Source organism: Balaenoptera borealis (genome assembly GCF_965194805.1).
Source record: "Balaenoptera borealis genome assembly, chromosome: 3".
In the NCBI taxonomy this organism is placed as follows: Eukaryota; Metazoa; Chordata; class Mammalia; order Artiodactyla; family Balaenopteridae; genus Balaenoptera; species Balaenoptera borealis.
Genome location: NC_138866.1, coordinates 61,007,404 through 61,034,700, shown reverse-complemented (window position 1 = coordinate 61,034,700; position 27,297 = coordinate 61,007,404). Strand labels below are relative to the sequence as shown.

The following is a 27,297-nucleotide window of genomic DNA, read 5'->3' as shown; positions in this document are numbered from 1 at the left end:
GAAAGCCAAGAAAGATTTAACTTGCAACCTTCTGCAATCTGGCTCCCACTCTATGGAATCTCTTTTCTCAAAGGTCTTCTAATTCAGTGCTTCTAAAACTTGAAAGTACAAACCAGTGACTTGGGGACCTTCCTAAAATGCAGGTTCTGATATGGTAGGTCTGGAGTAAGCTTAGCCTGAGATCCTATATTCTTAACAAGCTTCCAGGCGCTACCATGCCCCTCCCTGCTGCTCATCCATGGACCAATTTTGAGTACTAATCCAATGGCCTCTTCTCCATCTCATCCTTACCCCCTCTGCAGTATTAGGCCTTGTTGATCTTCCTGATGCTCTCATCATTGGCTTCTACTCACTCACCTGAATTTTATGCTATTACTTGAAGCTGAGAATGCAGACTAGGAGCCTGATCTATAAAACTCCAGTACATATTGTCTTGTCTTGAGCACAGCTTTCATCATATAAAACAAAGTTGCCATTGATAACAATATCTATATATAATAGCTGTAGCTACAAACTCAAGGTCAGTCTTTAGATGTGTATTGTCCAAGCAACTATCAGTGCATCATTTGGTCTCTTAAATGCAAATATTACAAACCATCTTTTAACAAAAGACACATATATCGTTATAAAAGACACCAACTGCCCATCTCATGAAGTGTTTAAGCTTCTTTGGAAAATAATCTCCCCTGAGATCCTCACCCCTCCCCGTGGGCACTGGCTACAACTGATTGGTGCAGAGGTGGGCCCCTGACCAATACTGGGTTATTTTGAGTCCTTCCCCAGCATTTTACACTGGGACTGAAAAAAAAAAGCAAGTCAGTCTCTTGCTTTCTTTACAGAAGTCAAGAGCATGTAAGCTCAGGAGCTATTAGGGACAACATTCTGACACATGGACTGAAGAGAAGAAAACAGCAGCCATCTGTGAGAAAGAAAACTGATGAAGATACCAGGAAGGAACAGGGAAACAGCTCTAAAGTTTGGCACCCTGACATCCTTGCTCATCTCCACATAGACCATGTAGGCAAGGCTTGACCACAGTCTGACCTGAGTCTTAGCAGAATGCCCTGTGATTTCTTCTAACATAAGGGAAGATAAACAGCCTGGTGAGGAGCTATTGGGAGGCGTTTCTCCTGTTACCTTGTGGAAGACTGACACAAGGCCATTTCTCATCCATCTCCCTAGTTTCAGTTCAGCACAAGACTTTCCACCTCATTCCCACTTAGGGTAAAGCTGCAGACTTCAGCGTAAGTCTATAAAACTGCTCGGCTGTGGTTCTGAGGTGGCTCCTCAACGACAGAGTGACCCATCACTCATACCATCTGTTATCTGGCCTCTTCAGTACAGTGTTGTCTATAAAACAAGGGGCACAGGGAACTGACACCACAATGACTTGCTTTTGCTGTCTGTGTAAGCAATTAACCGTCTGAATCCATTTGGTCATGTTTACTCCTCACTGGGCAAATCTATGGAGGTATGACAAGCCATCCTAATGGCTACAGAAGTATTACTTGGGACCCAATCATTAGCCACCACCTTGCTGCCTTGGAAATGCTTAACCATTTGGCCAAGGGAAGAAGTAAGAAATGGCAAGAGTTCACTTCCCGAGATCCCCTCAGTGCTCCAGCTCCTGATTACAGTCAGTTCTCAGGGATGCATTTCAGACTTTGAATTCCATGAGATACCCTAGTATTTCTCCAGTAAACCTCTCCAGCTTCTTTTTTTTTTTTACCCTTAAGAAAGCTAGAATGTATTTTTTTTTATTACTTTTTATTGGAGTATAGTTGCTTTACAATGTTGTGTTAGCTTCTACTGTACAGTCATAGAAAGTATTTCTAACCTTTACCATCAAAAGATCATATAATACATACACACACTGGTGTTGCATTTGATGACAATATCAGTAATCAGAACTTCAGTGTTAGCAATGCAAATGTATTTTCTGTTTTTATTAAAATTCTGCCTCTCATATATTAATTTCTTTTTGGCCCTTGACGTAGTATATGTAACATGATTAGCCTGCCTTATAAAAGTCCAGTAAATATAAAGTTTTATGAAAATGTTATTGGCCAAGTGGGAAAAAAAATGACTCTTTTTCACTATGATGAAAGTATAAATTACTCTCATCATTTATCAATTGTAATTTCATAGTACTAAATACGTAAGTCAACTATGCTATGTTTAATTTATCTTATAAATGTACTAATTTTCATTCATATTAGTTACAATTGTAAGAACATGATGGAATAACACATTATATTTATGCCAAATATGTATCATCCAACAAAACAGCGTAAGTAGGATTAGAGTTTGATCTACTTTTAACATCCCTTGAGTTTAGCTGTGTCTAATACCCAGAATAATCATCCAAGCCAATATACAGATACTTATGAATCACTAGTCATAGGTTAGGATGTTCGCCAGTTAGCTTCATTTCCCTACTGGGCCAGCTGAGTTTTATTTGATCAGGGTCATGGACTCTGAATTAAGCCAAGTCAGGGACAGCTGGCAGAGTCTCGGACATTGTGGAAATTTGACCAAAATGGTGTATAAATTGGTGCAAATTCATCATCACTACTGGGAAACAACTAAAAAAGTAGAAAGTGGGGTCACTGACATCATAACAACAAATAGACATAGCACAATTACATATAAGAAATGAATGCCTTGATTGCCGTATTAATGAGATGTCATCTTTAGGAAAGTGTAGAGATTGTTAAGTGATATATCTGGCTGCTTGTGGTACTCCTAGATGCAAGGAGTTTGTGACATGATGATAACTAGTCATAATTTGTCCAAATTTGTTTGAAAATAAAATTTACTAGTCAAAGTTAAACATTAGACATCTAGTCATCTTAATATGATTTACTAGTGTTACCATAATAATTTATTAAGAGAATAGTTACATTTATAAAAATGTTTTATGCTGATGAGTGAACTATATTATTTTATATATTCATAATAAAAAATGCATCACAGTATGTAAGATTAAATTTTCAATCAACTCATAATTTATATTTTAAAATATCTTTAAAATACGTTCACATAACATAATCCCGCGGGTAACTTTCTCTAGCCACTTAGTCATTATTTCCATGATTAGTTATAACAGGTTTCTTCCTAAAGGTTTTTTCCCCCACAGCATAACTCTCCATAAATTAATGTGAACCTATCATATCAAAGGTGTTTACATGTGTTAATATATTCATTTAATTTTAATATGCTTATTAAGGCACGAATAGCTGCAAGCAAGCTAGCACAGCATGCAATAAGAAAACCTGTGGAGTCCTGAGGTACATACTTTAACGAGGGAGGTAGGAATTACATTAGATCTGAGTTAGCCCGGGAAAAAAGAGGCTACAACTGATAGCACAACTAAGTCTGACGCCAACTGGATCATTTCAAATAAAATAGCCAGCCAGGCAAAAAGGCCTCCTCCAAGTCGCAGGCCTTGGGGCTGCCTGCCTTGCTTTACAAGCTAGGAACACAGAAGGTGGGGAACCCGAGAGCGGCCAGCGCGGGCGCCGCGGCGACTTGACCTGGGACACCCGCCGCCCGCCGCCCGCTCCCGGCCTCCTTTGCTCGCGCGCGCCGCGGGCTCGGGCTCGGCAGGCTCTGCCCCGGGAGCGCGGAAGGCAGAGGAAGAAGGCAAAACTTCGGTGGGGAGACTCGTCTGAGAAACGTTTTCGGAACACGCGAAGGGAAAAACGACTAGCCCCCGGCGGGGCGGCCTTACCAGCGGAACCACCGGCCAGGATCTGCCGAGAAGCCTCGTTCACGAAGCCGACAGCGGGCTTGGCCGACATCTTCGCAAGCCAGACGACCACTGCTTGGGCTGAGATGCGTGGGCGAGCTCGCCAGCCTGAATGCCGGCCTGCAGAGCCTCTCCTGAGCGAGAGTGCCGGGGCTGGGTTAGTCCTTGGGCCAAGTGGCTCCCTGTGGGGCGGCAATCCGGCGACTGCTCGGAGGCGGCGGGCGGCTTGGGCCACAGACTCGCCGCGTGATCTCCGGCGGGTCGGGACCTGCCTGTTGCGCTGCTTCAGGTGCTCCCTCTCGACCCCGCTTTGCTCCCTGGGCTCCGGCAGGGACCCTGAAGGAGAAAAGACACGCAGATGCGATTGGGTTGGTCGACCGCCGCAGATCGGTTTGGTCTCCTAGATTGGCGCCCACGGGTTTCCCTATCAGGAGCCTTCTGCAGAGTTTGTCCAGCTGGCCGCTCTGCCTCTGATAACGCAAGTAAAAAAGTGATCCTGGCCTAGAACTCCAGCGGCAGGGCCCAGGCGACCCTTGCCCTCTGGAAAGCCAGAGCACAGTGGAGTTCTAAAGAAGGGACAGGTGAATAAATTCCTTGGAGTTAGTTGTCCCGAAATTGTGGGCTATAGCAACTAAGTCAAAATAAATCCAATTTACAGGTATCTTACAATTGAGCTACTGTATATAGTACTTTTCTAAGAAATGGTTTTGGCTTAAGGGAATATATCTCATACCTCATCAACTTGAGTTTTATTTACTGAAAGACCAAAAAAAAGAAGGCCTTATTACAAATAAGTCTCTTCTATCTATACCCCACGTCCGTGGGCATCAGCGTAATGTGTGCGTTTGTAAGAAAAGTAAATTCATGTTCCAGCCCTGACCTACTGAATCAGAATCTCTGGATATAGGGCTCAGAAACCTGTGTTTTAATAAGTTCTCCAGTGATTGTTATGTATGTTAGAGTTTGCGAACCACTGACCCAAATAATCAAGGAACATTAAGTAACTACCAATATATTCTTCTCTGTAAAACGTTTAATTATTCATACTAGCCCTTTAGGATAGTTAGCAAAACAAAAATACTAGTTTATACTATTTTTAAACCACAAGTTGCAAAAACTCTGTAGGAGAGACACAAGATTCTCAAATTTTAGAAAAATACCTGCCACACCCCTAACAGGCAGGAAATGATAGGAGTAAAAGGGAGAATGAGACGCTTTGGAACCCTTATTGTCATATTATTTCTTAAACACGGTACTTAATACTAAACATATTCAGTTTGAACTATATAAAATTGCCATTTTTGAAGGCCATTGAATATCAGCAATATGTAATAAGGTTCAACTTAATATATATGATTTCCAATTAAATGTACAAAATACAATAATTGGTTTTATACTTTGTTTTAATTTCTTAGGCTGAGCTATTAAAAGCTGGTAATGATAATCTGACTGGCAAAATTATTTAAAGTGAGGAATTCGAGAGACTTGCTACTTATGTGATCAGATACGCAAAAACAAATTTTCTCATATTTGATTAAAATTACTAAGTTTGAAATGTTTACCAAGAAATAGTTTTAAGAAACTTTTGCTATTTAGATATAGTAAAAGCTTTTGAGCTATGTTTCAGTCTTTTACTAATTAAATATGAGGTCTTGAGTACAATATAAAATCACTTATTCATTCAAAAAATACTGAGAACCTATTATATACTAAGCACTAAAATCAGAATTTCAGAGCTCCTAATGTTTTCCTAATTTTCCATTGAAGAAACTAAGTTTCCCAAGATCACACCATAAGTTAATGGTATAGCCAGGATTCCCTCTTCTAATAGCCGTGGCATTATAGATTTAAATATTAACCACAGGCCAAACTACATTCGTTCACACTGAAACCTAAAATAATTAGATGCTACCAAAATTAATTTCATTTACTCATATGTAAGTAGAGAATTTTTTGAAGTTAAAGAAATTTGTTGGATTATTAAATACTATTAAACCCCAAGGCACACACTGAACCAAATTCTACATTCATTCATTGAGAGTTTACTGAGTGTCAGCATTATGAGCTGGCAATGTAACAGTTAAAATCCTCCCTTGGAGCATATAATCTAATGGAAGAGATCATACCATGTTGCAATGTAAGTAAATTTTTGCCTTCCCTAGATTATTTCAGGAAATACAATAATACTCCCAGGTCAAGATTTAAAGACAGCCTTTTGACATCATCCATTATTTCCATGAATATCTTTTTTTTTCATAAATATCTTAATCTCTGAATATTTTAACCTGAGGAGGTGGGTGCAAGTTTGTGGTCTCACTAAGACCTCAATCTCTCAAGATCCCTACAGATTCAGTCAGAAGACTCTCCCAGACATCTTTCCAAATACCCTGTTAGAAAATTGCTACCTCTTTTTAACCTCTCTGCACTAGAACAGATATCTTTGAGTAAAAAAAGCAAGGCCTGATATTACAGGTAGTCTAGTCCTACACCTCCAGATTAGCTGAGGAGATAGGGCCTAGGTATAAGAACATTCTGGAGCTTGGGAGTCAGCCAGTGTCGATCCACAGTCAACAAGTACACACTGAGCTAAGAGCTCTGATTATGGGGCATAGGTCTTATCAGCAGCCAAATTTGCCCATGGCCAGTATTGGAATGCTGGGAGGTTTAGCACTGGGAAAAGTAAAATTTACTTGACCTACTAGTTCAGATTCCTTACACACAATCCATCACATTACTCTTTCTATTATTATTTTACGTAATGCTTTAATATTTGCTGTAATATTAGAGCAAAACTGCTAAAGTATCAAGCTTATATTTTTTAATTATTGATTTACTATATTTAGCTGATCTTGGTTGAGAACTACATAATTAAATTATTGATTTATCAGTTTGCAAAGTGACTAGAAACTAAACCTTTGGGAACCTTAAAATACTTACTGAACTTAAGTATCTGACAATTTCTTTAATATCTTTTTGGAATAAAGTTTTTGTATTGGGCCATTGGATCAGCTACTGTTCAAGACCAAAATAAGTGACTTAAACAAGATAGAACTTTATTTCTCCCTCATGTAATGACACAATTGTAAGCCACAAATAAAGCTCGGGCCAGCAGAGAGGAAGAAAGGTAAGAAGGGCAAAGAAAGCCCTGGAAATTACATAAATCTCATTGGTTAGAACTTGGCCACTAGGGCTAAACCTAGGTACAAGGGAGGTTGGGAAAGGTAGTATTTTGCCGGGTGACAATGTGTCCATAAAATATATATATACCATTATGGAAAAAGGGAAAAACATATTGGGAAACAACTAGCAGTGTCAACCACAGTTTGGGAAAAGGTTTAGGAACAAAGAGCTATACTTTAAAATTATAGTATTTGCTCATTTTGAAAGATTTTGTTTTCCTCAAGTCTAAAGTTTATCTTCATCAGTTTCTAACTGGAAAATGCTGTATAATCCCATGGTACTCAATGTACTATAACTGCAAGTCACATTTTAAAATACCATTCCCTGAAAGATACATAGCCATTGTAGGCTAGAGACTCTCTTCTTTAGATGTCAAAACACACTCTCTAGGGCTTCCCTGGTGGCGCAGTGGTTAAGAATCTGCCTGCCAATTCAGGGGACATGGCTTTGAGCCCTGGTCCAGGAAGATTCCACATGCCATGGAGCAACTAATCCCGTGCGCCACAACTACTGAGCCTGTGCTCTAGAGCCTGCGAGCCACAACTACTGAGCCCACGTGCCACAACTACTGAAGCCCACGTGCCTAGAGCCCATGCTTCGCAACAAGAGAAGCCACCGCAATGAGAAGGCCATGCACCGCATCGAGGAGGGGCCCCCTGCTCGCCGCAACTAGAGAAAGCCCGCGCACAGCAACGAAGACCCAACACAGCCAAAAATAAATAAATAAAATTTTTTAAAAAAGATTATTCACTAAAACATTAAAAAAAAAATACTCTCTATATACACACAGACACACAAATGCAGAATTTAGCATACATGGAGCCCATCCATGGAATACGGTGGGAAGTTGGGAAGAGTGGTCTGTGGATACCAGATTAAGAAATCTTGACCAATAGAAGAGATTATAACTCTTGAACTATTCAAAAGACCTATTATTCTAGAATATTCTTATGCAGAAGTATTAGAGGTATTAAAGAAGTGCTGTTTGCAAATGAAAGACTCTTATGTGCTTTAAAAATCTGCCGGTCTGAGTATCACTGCTCTAAGCTCTCAGTGATTTATAACTTAAACCAAACTATAACCAAAGCATCATATTATTTAGGACAGATCTTAGGTTCTGATGCATTAGATTATCCTATCACCTAACAGAGCACTTCTAAGTTCCAAGGGACTTTAACTGGGCAGTATGGACAAAATAATTACCTGAGAAGCTTTTTTCAATATATTATTGTGATATAAGAACAACACTTAGAGGCCATTTATATTACAGAGTTCTGTTATTTGAGATGTAACTGTGAATCTAGGAGTTAAGGCCTCTGAGCTGTCAACATGCAGAAATCCATGCACTTTCCTCCTAGGAGCTTCCCAGGTTCACTTAGAACTAATTTTAGACCCAATTCTAAAAAGGTTGATAGGGTGGATATCTAATATCTTGGTTCACAGCAGATTAGAAAAAACAAACTAAGAGAATAGGTCAGGGACCTTCCTGGCGGCAAAGTGGTTAAGACTCTGTGCTCCCAATGCAGGGGGCCCGGGTTCAATCCCCAGTCAGGGAGTTAGATCCCACATGCATGCCACAACTAAGAGTTTGCATGCCACAACTAAGGAGCCAGCGAGCCGCAACTAAGGAGCCCACCTGCCACAACTAAGGATCATACCTGCCACAACTAAGAAGCACGCCTGCCACAACCAAGACCCCATGCAACCAAATAAATAAAATAAATAAATATTTTTAGAAAGAGAGAATAGGGCAGAGGGAAATCGAGAGATTATAGAAAAGTGAAGAGCAATCTGCAACCTTCAGGCCATATTCAGCCTGCCTTGCAAATTGTAATAATTACAATATTCATGTAATGCTTACTTATGCAAGGCACTGGGCTAAGAATTTCGTTACCCATTATCTCATTCATAATATCATAGAGATATTCTCATCTTACAAATGAGGAAATTCTGGCACAGAGGTTAGGTAACTTTTGCCTGAAGTCACACTGAATATTTGAGATATTATTTGAACCTAAGTATATATAATTCAGGAGGCCTATTTCTGAATCACTAGCTATATTGTTTTTATGGTCTAATTGTTATTTCAGCTTTTCTACCCATACAGAAAAGACGTACAATTATTCAGAGTAAATAGCTTGTGGTAAAGTCAAAGGACTTTCATAAACAATGACTTGATAATATGTATCAGGAACTTTATACATCTGAAGTTAGAAAAGCACTAACTTCAGTGCCATAAATTTTATTATGTGTAAATAGTGTGAATTTTCTATTTATCAAGTCAGGGTTTCTTGACAACAGCGCCATTGACATTGTGGGCCAGATAATTCTTTGTTACAGGAGGGTGTCCTGTGCAATGCCAGATATTTAGCAGCATTCCTAGTCTCTACCCACTAGCTGCCAGTAGCAACTCCTTCCCCATTTGTGACAACCAAAAATGTCTCCAGACATAGCCAGATGTCCCCTGCAGGGGAAAAGTGCCCTTAGTTGAGAAGCACTGGTTTAAGTAAAAGAGCTAATATAATAGTGAAGCCTATTTTAACTTTCGACAATCATGGAATGACAGATCTGGAAGAGACTTTAATCGATTTCTTATTTGACAGTTCAGGAGATTGAGATGTGAAGAGATTGAGGGCCTTGGCTAAATTACCAAACTATTTAGGGGAAGAGTTGGGTGGGAAAGCCTGACATTTCCTGACTTCAGAACTGATAATCTAGGCATTGATGTCTGGGCTATTTCCCATAAATTGAATTGAATATTGTGGTTACAGTAGCCAGAGTGATCCTTTTAAAGCATGTTTCACATATTACTCACCTGTTCTAAGCCATCCAGTGGTTTCCTGTCATCCTTAGAATAGAATCCAATGTCTTAGCCATAGCCCTAAAGATCCTATGTAATTTGGCTTAGGGCTACCTCCTCAGACTCTTTTCCTAATCCTTTTCTCTTTCACCCTGCTCTCGTCACACTGATTTTGGGGGGCATTCCTTTGAACATTCCCAAGCACGCTCCCCCTCTTTGCATTTTGCTTTTCCTTATGCCAGGAAGGTCCTTTTCCTAGACATTCCCATGACTTGCTTCTTCACTTCTTTCAGGCCATCGACACAAATATTACTTTGACAGGCAGTCTTTACCTGTGTAAAATTGTACTTCTCCTTAATCTTTTCACACTTTATCTAGACTGATTTATTTTTCTTCATTACAATTTTCAACACCTAGATATATTCTGTATTTTTTTGTTTATTCTTAGTCTTTTCCTCCTTCTGAATGTAAAGTCCATGAAAAAGTGACTGTCATACTGCCTGGCACATAGTAGGCATGTAATAAATATTAATTCAGTGTATGAATCATAGTCATGCCAGAAGAACACCTCATACCCTTTAAGTCATCACTCCTCATTTACCCCTTCCCCAGCTTCTGGCAACCACTGATATACTTTCTGTCTCTATGGATTGGCCTATTCTGAATGTTTCATATAAAAGGAATCATACAATATGTAACCATTCATGTCTGACTTCTTTCACTTAGCACCATATTTTAGAAATGCATCCAAGTTGTAGGATGTATCAGTACTCCATTCCTTTTTATGACCAAATAATATCCCATTGTATGTTGCATATTTTGTTTATCCATTCATTTGTTGATAGACATTTGGATTGTTTCCACCTTTAGGCTATTATGAATAATGCTGCTATAAACATTTGTGTACAAGTCTCATTTCTCTTAGGTATATACATAGGAGTGGAATTACTGGAACTACCAACTGTTTTCCACAGTGGCTTTACCATTTTACACTTCCACAGCAATTTACAAAGCTTCCTGTGCCTCTGCATTCCTCCCCAAACTTGTTATTTTCCATTAAAAAAAAAATTATAGCCATCATTGTTGGTTTGAGAATGTGAAGTGGTATCACATTGTGGCTTTGATTTGCATTTCCTCAATGACCAATGAAGTTAGCCATCTTTTTCATGTGCTTGTTGGCCATTTGTATATCTTCTTTGGAAAAATGTCTATTAAAGCCCATTCATTGCTCATTTTTTAATTGGGTTGTTTGTCTTTTTGCTATTGAGCTGTAAGAGTTCTTTGTACATTCTGGATATTAAACTTTATCAGATATATGATTTGCAAATGTTTCTTCCATTCTTTATTTTCTTGATAATGTCCTTTGATGCACAAGTTTTTAATTTTCATGAAATCCAAAAGCTGAATAGTCTATTCTTTCCCCACTGAATGGCCCTGGGACCCTTGTCGAAAATCAATTGGCCATAGATACTTGGGTTTCTTTCTGGGCTCTCTATTCTTTCCATTGGTCAATATGTCTATCCTTATGCCTGTACCTATTTTGATTAATATAGCTTTGAAAACTTTGAAATCAGAACACGTAAGTTCTCCAGCTTTTTCTTTTTCAATATTGTCTTGACTATTTGGAGGCCCTTGCAATTCCATATGAACTTGAGCATCAGCTTGTTGATTTATGTAAGAAAGGCCATTGGAATTTTGATAGGGATTGGACTGAAGCTGCAGGTCACTTTGGACAGTATTACCATCTTAACAATATTAACAATATTAAGTCTTCTAATCTATGAATATGGACTGCCTTTCCATTTAATTATCTTTAATTTCTTTCAACACTGCTTTGTAGTTTTTAGTATACAAACCTTTCACTTCCTTGGTTAAATTTATTACTAGGTATTTTATTATTTTGTATGCTGTAGTAAGTGAATTTTTAAAAATTTCCTTTTGGATAATTCATTGCTGGTATATGGAAACACAACTGATTTTTGTATATTGATATTGTAACCTGCAACTCTGCTGAATTCATGTATTAATTTTTTGGTGGATTCTTCATGATTTTTTTCTACATAGAATCATTTCCTTTGCAAATAGGGATAGTTTTACTTCTTTTCCAGTTTGGAGGCCTTTTCTTTCTTTCTTGAATAATTGCTCTCTCTAGGACTTCCAGTACAATGCTGAATAGCAGTGATGAAATTAGGTGTTCTTGTCTTGTTCCTGACATTAAATATGATGTTTTTCATAAATGCTTTTTATCATGTTAAGGAAGTTTCCTTCTATTCCTATTTTGCTGAGTGTTTTAACATGAAAGGAGTTTGAATTTTGTCAAATGATTTTTCTACATCTATTGAGATAATCACGTAGGTATTTTTCTTTTGTTACATTAATATGATGTACTACATGGATTGATTCTATTATGTCAAAACACCTTTTTATTCTTCAAAAGTGGGATAAATCTCACTTGTTCATGGAGTGTAATCCTTTTAATGTGCTTTTGAATTTGGTTTGCTACTATATTTGCATTGTAAGGGATATTGGTCCGTAGTTTTCTTGTGATATCTTTTTCTAGCTTTGGTAGCAGGGAAATGCTGGTCTCATAGAATGTATTAGGAAGTATTTCCTCCTCTCTATTTTTTGAAAAAGTTTGAGTAGAATCAGTGTTAATTCTTTAAATGTTTGGTAGAATTCATCTGTGAAGCCATCTGGTCTTGAACTTGTTTTTATTGGAATGGTTTTAATTACTGATTCAATCTCTTTACTTGTAGGTCTGTTGAGATTTTCTATTCTAGAGTAAGTTTTGGTAATGCATTTTGAGGAATGTGTCCATTTCATCTAAATTATTTATTTGTTGGCATACAACTGTACATAATATTCTCTTATAATTCTTTCAACTTCTGTAAGGCCAGTAGTAATGTCCCCACTTTCATTTCTCATTTTATTAACATCTTCTCTCTTTTTTCTTAGTCAATGTTGCTGAAGTTTTGAAAATTTTAAAACATTTTTGAAGAACCAACTTTTGGTTTAGCTAATTTTATTTTTTCCCCTATTCTCTATTTCATTCATCTCAGCTGTAATCTTATTTCTTTCCTTCTGCTGTTTTCTCCATTTTCTAATTCCTTAAAGTGTAAAGTTAAGCTATTGATTTGAGATGACTTCTTTTTTAATATAGTCATCTACAGCTATGAATTTCCCTCTGAGCACTGCTTTTGTTGCATCCCATAACCTTGGTATGTTGTGTTTTCATTTTCGTGTTTCTCAAGTTATTGATATGGGTTGAATTGTGTCCTCTAAAAAAGATGAGTTGAAGTCCTAATCCCCAGTACCTCAGAATATGACCTATTTGGAAATAGGGTATTTACAGAGTAATCAAATTAAAATGAGGTCATTAGGGTGACCCTAGTCCAATATGATGTATCCTTATAAAAAGAGGAAATTTAGGCACAGGTAGACATGCACAGAGGGAAGACTATGTGAAGAGACGTGGAAAATGCCACTTAATTACAGCTGTCTGTAGTATATTTTGAACTCAGGAAGTGTGAGGCCTCCACTTTGTTCTTCTTTCTCAAGATTGCTTCAGCTCCTCAGAGGGTTTTGTGGCTCCAAATGAATTTTACGATTTTTTTCTACTTTTGTACAAAATGCCATTGGGATTTTGATAGGGATTGCACTGAATCTGTAGATCACTTTGGGTAGTATGGACATTTTAAAAATATTGTCTTCCAATTTACAAGCATGAATGTCTTTCCATTTATTTGTACCTTCTTTGATTTCTTTTAGAAATATTTAAGGGTTCTCAGTGTACAAGTCTTTCACTTCCTTAGTTAAGTTTATTGCTAATTATTTTATCCTTTTTCATGCTATAGTAAGTGCAATCATTTTCTTAATTTCCTTTTCAGGTTGGTCATTGTTAGTGTATAGAAACATAACTGATTTCTGTGCATTGATTTTTATATCCTAAAACCTTGCTGAAATTGTTTATTAGTTGTAGTAGCTTCATTGTGGAACCTTTAGGATTTTCAAAGTATAAAATAATATCATCTGCGAAGAGAGCTAATTTTACTTCTTTATTTCCAATGTGGATGTCTTTTATTAGTTTTTCTTGCCTGACTGATCTGACTAGGAATCCCTGTTTTATGTTGAATAGTAATGGTGAGAGTGCGCATCCTTGCCTTGTTCCTGATCTTAGGGGAAAAGCTTTCAGACTTTCACCACTGAGCATGATGTTTGCTATAGGCTTTTTATTATGTTGAGATAGTTTCCTTCTATTCTTAGTTTTGTTGGGTCTTTTTTTTTAATTTTTAAAAAGTACTAATTAATTAAATAATTAATTTTGGCTGTGCTGGGTCTTAGTTGTGGCATGTGGGATCTTTAGTTGCGGCACACGGACTTCTTAGTGGCAGCACATGGGCTTCTTTCTTGGGGCATGTGGGCTTCTTAGTTGCAACATGCGGAATTCTTAGTTGCAGCATGTGGACTCTTAGTTGTGGCATGCATGTGGGATCTAGTTCCCTGACCAGGGATCAAACCTGGGCCCCCTGCATTGGGAGCATGGAGTCTTACCCTCTGGAACACGAGGAAAGTCCCTGTTTCACGTAATCATGAAAGAGTGTTGAGTTTTGTCAAATTCTTTCTGTTTCAATTGAGATGGTTATGTGGTTTTTGTCCTTTGTTTTGTTAATGTAGTATATTATATTGATTGATTTCTGTATGTTGAAAAATCCTTGCATTCCAGGTAAAAATCCCACTTGGTGATGGTAGATAATCATTTTAATGTGCTGTTGGATTCAATTTGGGAGTATTCTGTTGAGGATTTTTTCATCATTGTTCATCAGGGATGTTGGTCTGTAGTTTTCTCTTTTTGTGTCTTTGGTTTTGGTATCAAAGTATGCTGGCCTCATAGGATGAGTTTGAAAGTGTGCTTTCCTCTTCAATTCTTTGGAAGTCTGAGGAGGATTGGTGTTAATTCTTAAATGTTTAGTAGAATTCTCCAGTGAAGCCATCTGGTCCAGAACTTTTCTTTGTTGGGAGGTTTTTGATTACTGCTTCAATCTTCTTACTAGTTATAGGTCTTTCAGATTTTTTATTTCTTCTTAATTCAATCTTGGTAGGTTGTGTGTTTCTAGGAATTTATCAACTTCTCCTAGGTTAAACATTTTGTTGGCATATAATTGTTTATAGTTGTCGCTTGTGGTCCTTTTAAATTCTGTGACATCAATGATAATGTCTCCTATTTCATTTCTAATTTAATTATGAGTCTTTTTTTTTTTCTTAGTCTACGTAAGGGCTTATCAATTTTGTTGATCTTTAAAAAGACCAACTTTGGCTTCGTTGATTTTTTAAATTGTTTTTCTAGTCTATTTCATTTATCTCTGCTCTAATCTTTATTATTTCTGCCCTTCTTTTAATTTTAGGCTGCCTTTGGTCTCCTTTTCCTAGCTCCTTGAGGTCTAAAGTTAGGTTGTTGACTTGAGATCTTTTTTTTTTTAATGTAAGCATTTACTACTATAAACTTCCCAATTAGTATTCCTTTTGCTTCATCCCCTAGTTTTGGTACGTTGTAGTTTTGTCTCCAGATAGTTGCTAAATTCTCTTGTGATTTCTTCTTTGACCTACTGGTTATTTATAGTGAGTTATTTAATTTCCATATATTTATGGATTTTCCTGTTTTCCTTGTTGTTGATTTCTAGTTTCATTTCACTGTGATTGGAGAAGGTACTTTATATTTCAAACTTCTTAAATTTGTTAAGACTTGTTTTCTGGCCTAACATATGTTGGAAATGTTCCATGTGTGCTTAAGAATGTGTATTCTGCTATTGTTGGGTGTAGTGTTGTTTATGTCTGTTAGGTTGAACTGGTCTATAGTGTTGTTCAAGTTTTCTGTTTCCTTATTTGATCTTCTGTTTTGCTGTTCTACCTCTAATTGAAAGTTGGGTATTAAAGTCTCCTATTATTATATTGTAATCTATTTCTCCCTTCAGTTCTGTCAATGTTTGCTTCATATATTTAGGAGTTCTAATGTTAGGTGCACGTATATTTATAAATTGTTACGTCTTGCTGGTGAATTGACACTTTTATCATTATATAATGTCCATCTTTGTCTCTTGTGACAGTTTCTATCTTAAAGTCTATTTTATCTGGGACTTCCCTGGTGGCACAGTGGTTAAGAATTTGCCTGCCAGTGCAGGGGTCATGGGTTAGAGCCCTGGTCCCAGAAGATTCCACATGCCGTGGAGCAACTAAGCCCATGTGCAACAACTACTGAGCCTGCGCTCTAGAGCCCGCGAGCCACAACTACTGAAGCCCGTGTGCCTAGAGCCTGTGCTCCACAACAAGAGAAGCCACCACAATGAGAAGCCTGCACACCGAAATGAAGAGTAGCCCCCACTTGCTGCAACTAGAGAAAGCCCACATGCAGCAATGAAGACCCAACACAGCCAAAAATTTTAAAAATAAAAATAAATTAAAAGTCTATTTTATCTGATTCAAGTATGGCCATTCCTGCTCTCTGCAAGTTCTGATTGTATGGAATATCTTTTTTCTTCCTTTCACTTTTAACCTGTATTTCCTTAGATCTAAAGGGAGTCTCTTGTAGGCAACACATAGTTGATCTTGTTTCCTCATCCATTTAGCCAATGTACATATTTGAATTGGGGTGTTTAATACATTTACATTTAAAGTAATTACTAATAGGGAAGGACTTCCTATTGTCGTTTTTTTTTTTAAAGATTTAATTTTATTTTTATTACTTTGTCTGTGTTGGGTCTTTGTTGCTTCGCGCGGGCTTTCTCTAGTTGTGGTGAGTGGGGGCTACTCTTCCTTGTGGTGCACAGGCTTCTCATTGCAGTGGCTTCTCTTGTTGCGGAGCATGGGCTCTAGGCACGTGGGCTTCAGTAGTTGCGGCACACAGGCTCAGTAGTTGTGGCTCACGGGCTCTAGAGCGCAGGCTCCATAGTTGTGATGCATGGGCTTAGTTGCTCCACAGCATGGGGGATCTTCCTGGACCCATGTCCCTTGCATTGGCAGGTGGATTCTTATCCAATGCACCACCAGGGAAGTCCCACCATTTTCTTAATTGCTTTTTGTATGTCTTGTAGTTTTTTTCCTATCCCTTCATTTATTCTTGTCATTTTTAAATGTCTCATTGATTTTTTTTATAGTGATATGTTTTGATTCCCTTCTCCTTCCCCATTATGCATATTCTATGTATTTTCCTTGTGGTTACCATTGCAATCACCTAAAACATCTTAAAGTTGTAACAATCTACTTTAACCTGATAAAAAATTAATTTCAATTGCATATAAAAACTCTATTCCTTTACATCTCTGTCCCACCCTGTATTTTGACACACAAAAAAGATGACTTCTTTTTATGTTGCATATCCATTAACACAGATCTGTAATTACTTCTCATGCTTTCATGTTTTAAATTCTATACCACATTTAAAAGTGATTGATGCATCTACATTACAATACTGTAGGATTCTATATTTGTCTATAAATTTATCTTTACCAGGGAGTTTTATATTTTCATACGGTTTTGTGTTGCTGTTTATCATTCTTTCACTTCAACTTGAATGGTTTCCTTCAGCATTTCTTGTAGGGCAGGACTAGTGGTGAGGAACTCCTTCAGATTTTATTTATCTGGCAAAGTCTTTTTCTCCTCTGTTATTCAAAGACATTTTTGCAGAATATAGTATTCTTGATTGGCAGTTTTTTCTTTTTCCTTCAGCACTTTGAATTCATCATTCCACTCCCTTTTAGCCTGAAAAGTTTCAACTTAGAAATCTGCTTGTATTCTAATAGAAGCTCCTTTGTACAGGACAAGTTGTTTTTCTCTTGCCATTTTCAAGATTCACTCTTTGTCTCTGATTTTTGATAGTTTGATTATAATGTATCTCAGTGCAGGTCTTTACATTTATCTAGTTGGAGTTTTTGAGCCTCCTGAATTTGTATGTCCATTTCTCTCAGATTTGGTGAGACTGCAGTCATTATTTCTTCAAATAGGCTCTCTGTCCTCTCTTTTTCTTCTCCTTCTGGGACTCCCATTATGCTTGTTATTCTACATGTCGGTGTCCCACAAGTCCCTTAGCCTCTCTTCATTTCTCTTCATTCTTTTTTCTTCTTGTTCCTCTGCCTAAGTGATTTTGAAAATCCTGTGTTCGATTCCACTGATTCTTCTCTCTCTGGTGAAGAATTCAGTTTCAGAATTTGTTTGTGTCTTCTCCATAGTTTCTACCTCTTTGTTAATGTTCTCATTTGTTAATGTATTGTTTTCCTGACTTCATCAATTATTGATCTGTGCTCTCTTTTAATTCACTGAGCATCCATATGGTGGTTATTTCGAATTCTTTGGTAACTCATATATCTCCATTTCTTTAGGGTAGGTATCAAATTTAATTTTTCTTTCAATGGGTCATGTTTCCCTGTTTCTTTGTATGGCTTGTCATCCTCTGTTGGGACTTCAGCATTTGAAAAATCAGCCACCTCTCCCAGTTTTTGTGGTCTGGTTTCATACAGGGAGGACTTTCTACAATCAATCCAGCTAGAGATCCTGGAGACCTCTTAAAGCCTTATCTGGAGATGTGACCACTTTGGGCTTGTGCGTGTAATCTAATAATTGAAGAGGTTTGCCAGTTTCTACTCAGGATCTCCCTCTGGCACCTGTCTGCAATACTGTGGCCTCTGTGGCGCAGTAGTAAGCTGTAGTACTGGACTTCCACCTAGCTTCTGTCTGTAGTATGGTGGACTCTGGGGCACATTGATTGCTTTTGTTCTCAGCAGCCCCAAACTGGCCACCCATTCTTGTCAATACTTAGATTCAGGCAAGATAGAAACCAGTCACTCAGGCACTTTCTTGAAAATTCAGATCACTGGACATATGTTCTACTCCCTTCTCTCCTCAGGGAGAAGACGGGAGTTGAGGGTTTCCTCCCAATCATGTTATATTGGGGGTGGATCACTTCCAAGTGAGTGCCACAAAATTTCCCACTAGGCATTGGTACAGTTGGTTTCACACTAACCTTGGGTGCAGGACCTACTTAACTGGTTTCTGGACTTCTCACAAAGACAATTGGCCCATGTATTATTGTTAAGTTTGTGTCTCCATGGGAGAAGGAGGGTATGGGGTTGCATATTCTGCCATTTTCTTAATGTCACTCCTGATTTTAATCCTTTTAAATGAATTTGTATTTATGATATAGATTATGGTCTGTCTTGGAATATTTTATGCAGACCTGAAAAGAAAGTGTATCCTGCTGTTAATCGGTGTTCTATAAACGTCAATTAGGTAAGTTGGTTAATAGAGTTGTGGTTGATAGTGTTGTTCAAGTCTTACATACACTTACTGATTTTCTGTCTGCTTGTTCTATCAATTTCTGAGAGATGAGTGTGAAATCTGACTATAATTTTATATTAATTGTGAATTTCTCTCTGCGGTGCTAGCACATTTTGCTTTATGTATTTTGAAGTTCTGTTATTAGGTACATAAGAAAGGGAATGGTGGAAGATAAATAGATACTGAGATCAGGAGAGGATTAAGCTCAGAATTGCAAATTAAAACAAGATACCCTTTACAATAAAAATCTATCTATCTATCTAACTAATCTTATAGTTTCTGTTTCTCTAGAGAACCCTGACTAATACACATGACATTCTCAGCTACTTGTGTGCATAGTTTTAATTCATTATTTCATTTCCACAACTGATTGGTGTGGCTGGCACATTGTGGGAGGCTGATGATATTTGTGAACTTGACAGTATTCATGATCTGACATTCTTTTGCTCTCTGTAATGAAAAAGAGGTTCATTTTCTTTGCCCTCTCATACTTACCCAACTTATAGTAGGGATAAGGACATAGACAACATCTTTGATAATTAGCTTGAGAAGAGAAGAAAAGCTCTAATTGGTGCCTTTCATTCCTTGTAGACTGGCAACTGTTAGCAAGATAGAGAATGAAAAATGTACATGTGAATGATGGTGGTGGTGCAAGGCGGTTGAGAAAAAATTAGCTCTTGTGGTATGAAAAGTTCAGGAAAAGAACATTAAGGAGTAACCTCAGGTAAGTTGGAGGAAGGACTAAGGAGAAAAGGCATAATGTTTGAACTCACTGAATAAAAACAACAGAAGAAAAAACATGTTACTAAAAGGAAAGAAAATATGGATTTTCTCCTTATCCTGGAGACTTCTGGCATCCAGATAATGAGTTTTAAAAAACCAGGGTTAATGCACCTTTACCCCCCCCAAAAAATAGTATATGCATGTTCTCTAAATTTAACCTATAAATTCATTATTTGACTTTTCTCAGTGTTGTGGTCACTATCTCCCCCTTATTTCTTGTTATTATTTAGCTAGAAAAAGCAACTTTCCCTCCTTTCTCTTACATAAATTTGAGATGGCCTTAAACCCTTTCACAAATCATTTTTCCTGATTAGGGTACCCTTGCCATCTACTCTGACAAACTATATCACTCCTCTTTTGCCTCATATATTTTTATGGTACTTTTTGTCCATAAATATCTGATTCAGACCTTGACTGAAGTAAAGAAAAATGCATTTCAAAGCTGAATCTATAAACAAAAAACCTCTTCAGAGCACTGCGCATTCATTACAATATAATAACCAAGAGTTTGTGAATATTATAACCTATTTTCTTCCAACTAATTTACATCCAGTTTTTTCATGTTTTCTTTTTTTTTCCACTCCTCTTTTTTACTAAAGTGTAAGTTCCTTTCATTAACTTTAACCACTAACTTGGGAAACTGTCAACACTTCATATTATGCCTGTTCTTCGGGAATGTGTAAGAAATCATCATTATTGCTTATTATGCAAACCCAGAGAGTCCCTGGCACATAGTATGTGCTCAATAACTATGTGGTGTCTTAAGGAGTTAACGTGACATTCGTAAAAGAAATACTGATCTGTAGTGCAAGAAAACCACATGTGAATTACTATCAGCTGTAGTCCTTTCTTGTTTCAACAGGGAGGTACACGAATTGAGGACTTAATTTTTTAATTCTGGAAGGCTCAACATTTTGTCTTAAAGAATCCATATACTGAACGTTAAGTATCCATATCTCTTTCTTAAGTACTTAAATCAAAAGTTAACCATCTCCAAGTTTTAGTCTGAAGCATTCTTTGTCTAGGAGCTAGGTATTGCTTTTTGCTTATCCAACTGGAGCCCAACAGCGGCCTTTTTCATTCAACCATCCCTTCCCAGCACGGCCCTCTTCTCTCCCTGGGGTCCCCTCCCCACTGTCCCTCTCACCCCAAAACACACGCAAACAAAACCGGAAACCACAATTCCGCCTGCTCCTGTGGAGACTCGACAACGCTCAAGTTGAGGCCACAAGACACGTTTTTAAGCACGCAGTTTCCCTCCTCTAACCACATTAGGTTTTGTCCGGGGAATATTTTACTCTCACAGAATGCGTCCGTCGTCTCAGACCTGACAACCGTAGCGCCCTGCGGAGCAGCCGAGGGGAGACTACTAACACCGCCTTCTTACTTCCCGAAACTCCAGCGAAGACTTCCCAAGCTCGCTCCGTTGCCCGGAGGCCCCGCCCCCGCCCCCGCCCCCGCCCCACGTCCCTAGTGGTGCGGCACGCGCATGCCCGGTGTGCGCCGCCTGCCCCCGCCCGGCGCCCGCTCAGCCTCTCCTCCCCTTGGGCCCCCTCGCGCGGCTGGCGGCTGGCTCGCTCCCCGGTCGCGGCCCGTGGGGACGTTCGCAGGCGAGCGCACCTCCCCGCGCGGAAGAGCCCCGGTCTGGGAGGCCCCGAGTGAGCGTCAATTGGTTGACGTGGTGCCTGCGCGTCGGGCCTGAGAAAGTCTGGGCGAGCGCGCAGAGTCGACTCCTGGGGCGGTGCGGGGCGCATCTCAGGTAAACCGGTAGGGTGGGAGGTTTGGGCGACCGGAGAAAAGGAGGAGTGGGTTGAGGCCAGACGTGGAATTTCCGGCCGTAGCCTCCTTGGAGAAGGGGCCGCGCAGAAACTGCACCCGGTGAAGGTTGGCCCCGTGCGGCCGGGAGTGATGGGGCTCCCTCGAAGGTCAGCGTCGTGGGGTCCTCCGGTCTTCTTTCTGGGCATGATTTCGGCATCTTCCCCTGTTTCCTATTACAAGAGTTCTGCAGCTGAGCATATATTCAAGAGTGTAGGTTTTTGTTTGTTTGCTTTTCCCTTAAGAGGCAGTGAATTGGAGGGTTCATGTCCTGGCTCAACCTATGATTGACTCTGTGCCCTTGAGAGTCACTCATTCGTTTTGTATTTCAGGTCTCACACTTGAAAGTTTCGGCAAAGAATGTGTGCTTCTTTAGGCACGCTGAGCCATGCTGTACAAAGGTACTGTTAGAATTTTTGGGGGTTCACAATGTCTCTGGGCCCACATTTCGCTGACTGGAAGGTGACACCACCCGACAGTTATTTGTGAAGTACTTTAAGCTCCATGGATGAAAGGAACTGGATAAACACAAGATAACAGCATTATTAGACAGGATGTTGTAGAAAGAAAAAACTTTCCACAAGAACAGGCTTTTTGAAAAGCTCCTTTGAACATTTTATGCAGATTAAATCACAGTGGTAGTAGACAAAGGTGAGCCAAAACAAAGGGCCAAACAAAACAACATTTTAAGGAGGTTTTTTTTTTTTTTTTCCTTCCCCAGATAACTTTCACAATAACAAGTTACTGGCTTTTCAAAGTTTCTCCTTGGGATCTAGTGTGGAACTAACCTAAAATGACGGTTACATAAACGTGGGTATCCTGTGCAATAGTATACCAAGAGAATTAATTAAAACAAAGCTGCTTTCTATATAAGGTAACAGGAATTAAGATATCTCACTGGGGAGAGGTAATGATGGCAAATCCGAAAAGTGAACGAGAGATGTACACAATTTTCCTTCAAAGGCATAGAGTTTGTAGATATGTTTCTAGTGTGTTAATTATTAAAGCGTAATAGGCACACAGAAAAGTGCATGAATCATAAGTGTACAGCTCATTGAATTTTCACAAAGTGTGCATATCCAAGAAAAAACATTACTTGCATCCTAGAAGCCCCACTTTGTGTCCCCTTTCCAAAGGTAACCGTTATCTCAATTTCTGACATCAATGAATTTACTTATTATTGACTTTATATAAATAGAATCATACAGTTTATAGTCCTTTGTGTCTCACTTTTGCTCAATATTATATTCATGAGATTTATACAAGTTATGTAGCAGTATTCCATCCATTTTTGGGGTATTATCAGTAGGGCTGCTCTGAACATTTTTTGTAAGTACTTTGGTGGACATATGTATACATTTCTGTTGGATGTATACCTACTGGTGAAATGGCTATATTATAGAATATGCAAATATGTATTTCTGTTATACACTACCAAAAAGTTGTTCAAATTAGTTGTCAGTTAACACTCCTGTTATCAGTGTTTGAGAATTTTGGCTCCTGCACATGTTTGCAACATTTAGCATTGTCCTTTTCATTTTACCCATTCTGGTGGGTAGTGATATCACATTGCGGTTTTTCCCTAATTCCCGTAAGGACTAATGATATTTAACACCTCTTCATATGTCTACATATTGGCCATTTGGATATCTCCATTGGCAGGGGTTATCAAATTTTCTGTAAAGGGCTGGATAGTTAATATAGGCAGTCTTGCTTTGAAGAGTTTCAGTTAAAGCAGTCCTAGCTAGGACTGCCTATATTTTAGGCTTTGCAGGCCATATACAGTCTCTGTTGTATTTTCTTTCTTCCTTCTTTCCTTTTTTTTTTTGCCTGCCTGTTTGCTTGCTTCCCTGCCTACCTTCCCTCCTTTCCTCCCTCCCTCCCTTTCTGTTTTCTTTAACTTCCTTCCTTCCTTCATTTCATCCTTTGCTAACCACTATTATGTTGAAAAATGACTGTTCATGAATGACCATTTGATCTTCTGCTCATTGTTGGTGACATCATTAGATGGGGCTATATTGGAAAAGTATAAATACATAATAGTACTAAGTAATGTGTGCTGTAGTGTTTTGGTGTTAAATTTCAAATCTCTAAACATACTTCCTTTGCTTTTTACCAGTTTTACCTTGAGACTAATTAGAGACCTCTTTGAGACTTCTCTAAATTGTTCTTATTGCTCTTGCTATCTCCCATCCCTTTAAAGCTGACAAACAAAAAAGAGGTTAAGAAGCAAGAAAAGAAAGGAAATACAACCCTTTGTTGATTTGCATAAAAGGCTAAGAAAGAGATGAATATGCAGGCAGTTGTCGACACTGAGTAAAAGTGTAAAAAAAATACCTACTTTTTGCAATACTTTGAGATGGATATTGTCTTTTGAGCAGTTCCATCATGGGATGGCTTGGTTGAAATTTATATCTACCCAATTGAGTATGCTCATAATATAGGAAGTAACAGTCAATGGCTTGGGCCATGAAACTGAACTGTGGCACCCCTGCCCAAGTTGGAGGTGCTCTCTTCCTTAAATGCCCCATTGGGCTGTCCAGTTCATCTTCTCTTACTTTTGGTCCCCTGCCTTTCACTCAGCACCAAAAGTATCAAAAAAACTTTTGAAAATATGTTAACATTTTTAGCTAACACTTTCTTTTTTTTAGATGGCTTATAGAAGTGAATTTAGGTATATACTTAGATATATGCTAATACTAATGAGAGGCTTGGGGCAGTCTCCATCAATGTGATGTTTTCTTTGATATGGATGATCTTGCTTGATTGTTACGCAGACACAGATTTAAGATAACCACTGGGCCCCAGTTTCCACCACCAACCCACTAGTGTCCCTTAAGCCTTTCTTATATAGAAATTTTGGATCCAGTTATGCATTGATTTATGTGTGTGTTTATATACACACACATATTTTGACTAATACAAATACCTTTCTGCTTTATAATTGCCACACACAACAGCTGTACTTATATGCAATGTTTTCACTGCACTTCTTGCACCAGAGTTGGAGTCATTACAAATTACTATGGCTGGTAAAGGGTTTATACTGGTGGAGGGGATTCTCTGACAAGTGAAAACCGCCTCCCACCCCTACCTGATATAGGAGCAAATAGGGTATTTATGTAGTAGAAATGTGTAATGATAGTAGATCCCGATTGATGCTTCTGTGTTCATAAGGATATATCTGTCAGTTCAGTTGTTTTCATTAGCTTCCTCGAGTACCTGCTCCCATGGACGTTGCCTTCATTGCGTGCATTGCCATTGTTGACTTCTGGGACTGTCCACTTTCCAGGATTCCAGTGGGGACAAACCTTGCCCTTTTTGGTTGCAGTTTCTATTTTTAGATACTTCATTTAGGTTATACTTAATCTTGTTTACTTTGTTTAAGGTGACTATATTTCTCTGCTATGATCTATTATCTGTTGCTTTCATACTTGCCTTCCAGCAAATACCCTTATTACTAATATGTCCAGATGCCTGGGACTGGGGATGGGCAGAGTATAGTTCAGTTTCATCTCACATGCCACCTACAGAGATAGCTTTAGGGTTTGATGAGAGAAAAAGAGATCTTGCACAACATTATCCAATTCTGGCTGCTCTTGTTAGTACTATTATTCTCTCTTCCTTTGAATTTATTGGATTTTGAGACTGTTATAAAGAAAGGATAGTGTTGTTTTAGGGTATTAATTGCGAAAGGAATACATTACAGTGCAAAGAGCACTGAGCATAAGAGCAGAATGAGTGCGGTTTACTACCTGTCTGTGTTAACCCTTCCTGCAACTCAGCTCTGTTTTGTAAAATGAGGCATTTTGACCAAGTAACTCTAATCCTTGGTAATCCTTTCCAAAAGACACAGTAGAGAAATACAAGATTTAGAATTTAAGTAACCCTTGAGGTCGTTTAGGCTGCCCTCTCAGTTTTTTTCAGTGAAAATATTAAGACCTTGAGAGATTGTGTATAGTCCCATAGTTACTAGAATCCAGTTCTCCTAACTTTTTATTCCAGTTGCTTTTTCCATTATGCTGCTTATGATAGGTGGCCTTCTAAGATAACCCTGTATCTGTGTAGTCACAGTCTTGTGTAATCCCTTTCCCTTGACTGTAGACTAGACCTTGTAATAGAATATGGCGAAAGTGGTGGGATGTCACTTACGAGATTAGATTATAAAATACTATAATTTCCTTTTTTCTGGCGCACTCTTGCTTGCTCACTTTGATGAAGCCAACTGCCATATCATGAGTTGACCTATAGATAGCCTCACCCATCAAGGAATTGAGGGGAGCCTTTGGCCAGTAGCCTGTGCAGACCAACAACGCCCTAGGAACTGAATCCTGCCAACAACCACTGACAGAAGTTGGGAGATAGTGTCTGAGTTAAGCTTTGAGATGACTGTCGCCCTGGCTGACACTGTGGCCGCAACCTTGTGAGAGACTCAGAACTGAGAACCTAACTGAGCAACATCCAATTCCTCAGAAAGTGTGAGAAAACAAATGTGCATTGTTTTAAGCTGCTAAGTTTTGGGGTGGTTTATTAGGTAGCAATAGCTAACCAATAAAATGCTCTTACTAATTTCAGAAAACTTTTAGTAAAAGGAATAATTCTCCTTGAAGTTTTTTATAAACATAGCTTCAACGTATTTTTAACATCTTAAGCATATTTGAGGATATTATTTTTACCTTTGTGCAAAGAAAAATATTAACCATTTAACTATTCTATGTTTGTTTTAACTTAATTGCTAGGTATTTGTTTTTCTCAAAAATGGCAACATAAAGAGATGATTACTTTGAAGGTTGGTTTCGTTTGGCGTTTCATTAAATTGGGTAATCATGGGACAAACTTACCATAGAACTGCTTTTGGCAATTGGTACGAGCACCTCTGATTCAGATATTGTCTGTATTGAAGGTCTTTTTAATTTAGATTTTATACTGCTTGGGATGTAGATAGCCAGGTAGTCTGCTCTTATTTATCTGCAGTTTTGCATTAGGGTGATTTGAGTATGTATAAATATTATTTTGAGAATTGCCTTTAGTATCCCTTGATTTATAAGTTTTGGAAGATACTAGAGTACAACAGGGATGATTTTACTGGAACCCTTAATCCTGAATCTTCTTTTATTTTTCTGTTGGAGCTTACCAGCTTCTCATCTTCATAGTTTTATCTTGAGGTTTTTGCTACTGTGGAACAAGTTTTGAAAAACTGAAAAAATAAATAAATGAGTATATAAATAAATAATATAGATCAGTTAACTTTTAAATATCTTTATTGTGAAATTCAATACATGTAAAAAAGAAGTATATAAATATATGTGGACAGTTCAATGAATAAATAAAAATTTAATACCCATTTAACTACCATCAGGTATTTTCAATTGAATAATCATTGAAATGAGTTTTGTATCTGGCTTTTTAAAAAATGTTGTATGAGTATGACTCTGTGTGTGTGTGTATGTGTGATGTAACTTCTGCAATTGATGGGTACAGTGCTTTATATGTGACTAGTAGGTGAAGTTTGTTAATGCTGTTGTTAAAATCTTCTCTTTCCTTACTGGTGTGTGTGTGTGTGTGTGTACGTGTGTGTGTACGTGTGTGTGTGTACGTGTGCACACCTGTGCTTGCTTGTCAGTTACTGACAATTTACTATGTG

The 27,297-nt window shown here is 38.3% G+C and overlaps 2 protein-coding genes across 21 annotated transcripts in view; one reads left to right on the top strand and one right to left on the bottom strand.

The window, feature by feature from the left end:
* Positions 1 to 21,237, bottom strand: part of SLC25A21 (solute carrier family 25 member 21) — a 512,281-nt gene extending 491,044 nt beyond the window's left edge. For 2 of the 6 annotated variants that reach the window (XM_082384201.1, XM_082384200.1), the window contains exon 1: positions 3,734 to 21,117. Coding sequence is in view for 5 of the 6 variants with exons in the window: in XM_082384200.1 (XP_082240326.1) it covers positions 3,734 to 3,803 (70 nt within the window). In the remaining variant the exon portion in view is untranslated. Of the gene's footprint in view, positions 1 to 3,733; positions 21,118 to 21,142 lie in introns of those variants that run through there. The other 4 variants (XM_082384198.1, XM_082384199.1, XM_082384196.1 and 1 more) reach the window with 3 other exon arrangements.
* A 101-nt stretch (positions 21,238 to 21,338) lies between these two features.
* The window catches only part of MIPOL1 (mirror-image polydactyly 1), a 333,916-nt gene continuing 327,957 nt past the window's right edge, over positions 21,339 to 27,297 (top strand). For 4 of the 15 annotated variants that reach the window (XM_082384145.1, XM_082384144.1, XM_082384143.1 and 1 more), the window contains exon 1: positions 21,344 to 21,597. Coding sequence is in view for 10 of the 15 variants with exons in the window: in XM_082384149.1 (XP_082240275.1) it covers positions 22,014 to 22,054 (41 nt within the window). In the remaining 5 variants the exon portion in view is untranslated. Of the gene's footprint in view, positions 21,598 to 21,985; positions 22,055 to 27,297 lie in introns of all 15 variants that reach the window. The other 11 variants (XM_082384155.1, XM_082384148.1, XM_082384151.1 and 8 more) reach the window with 7 other exon arrangements.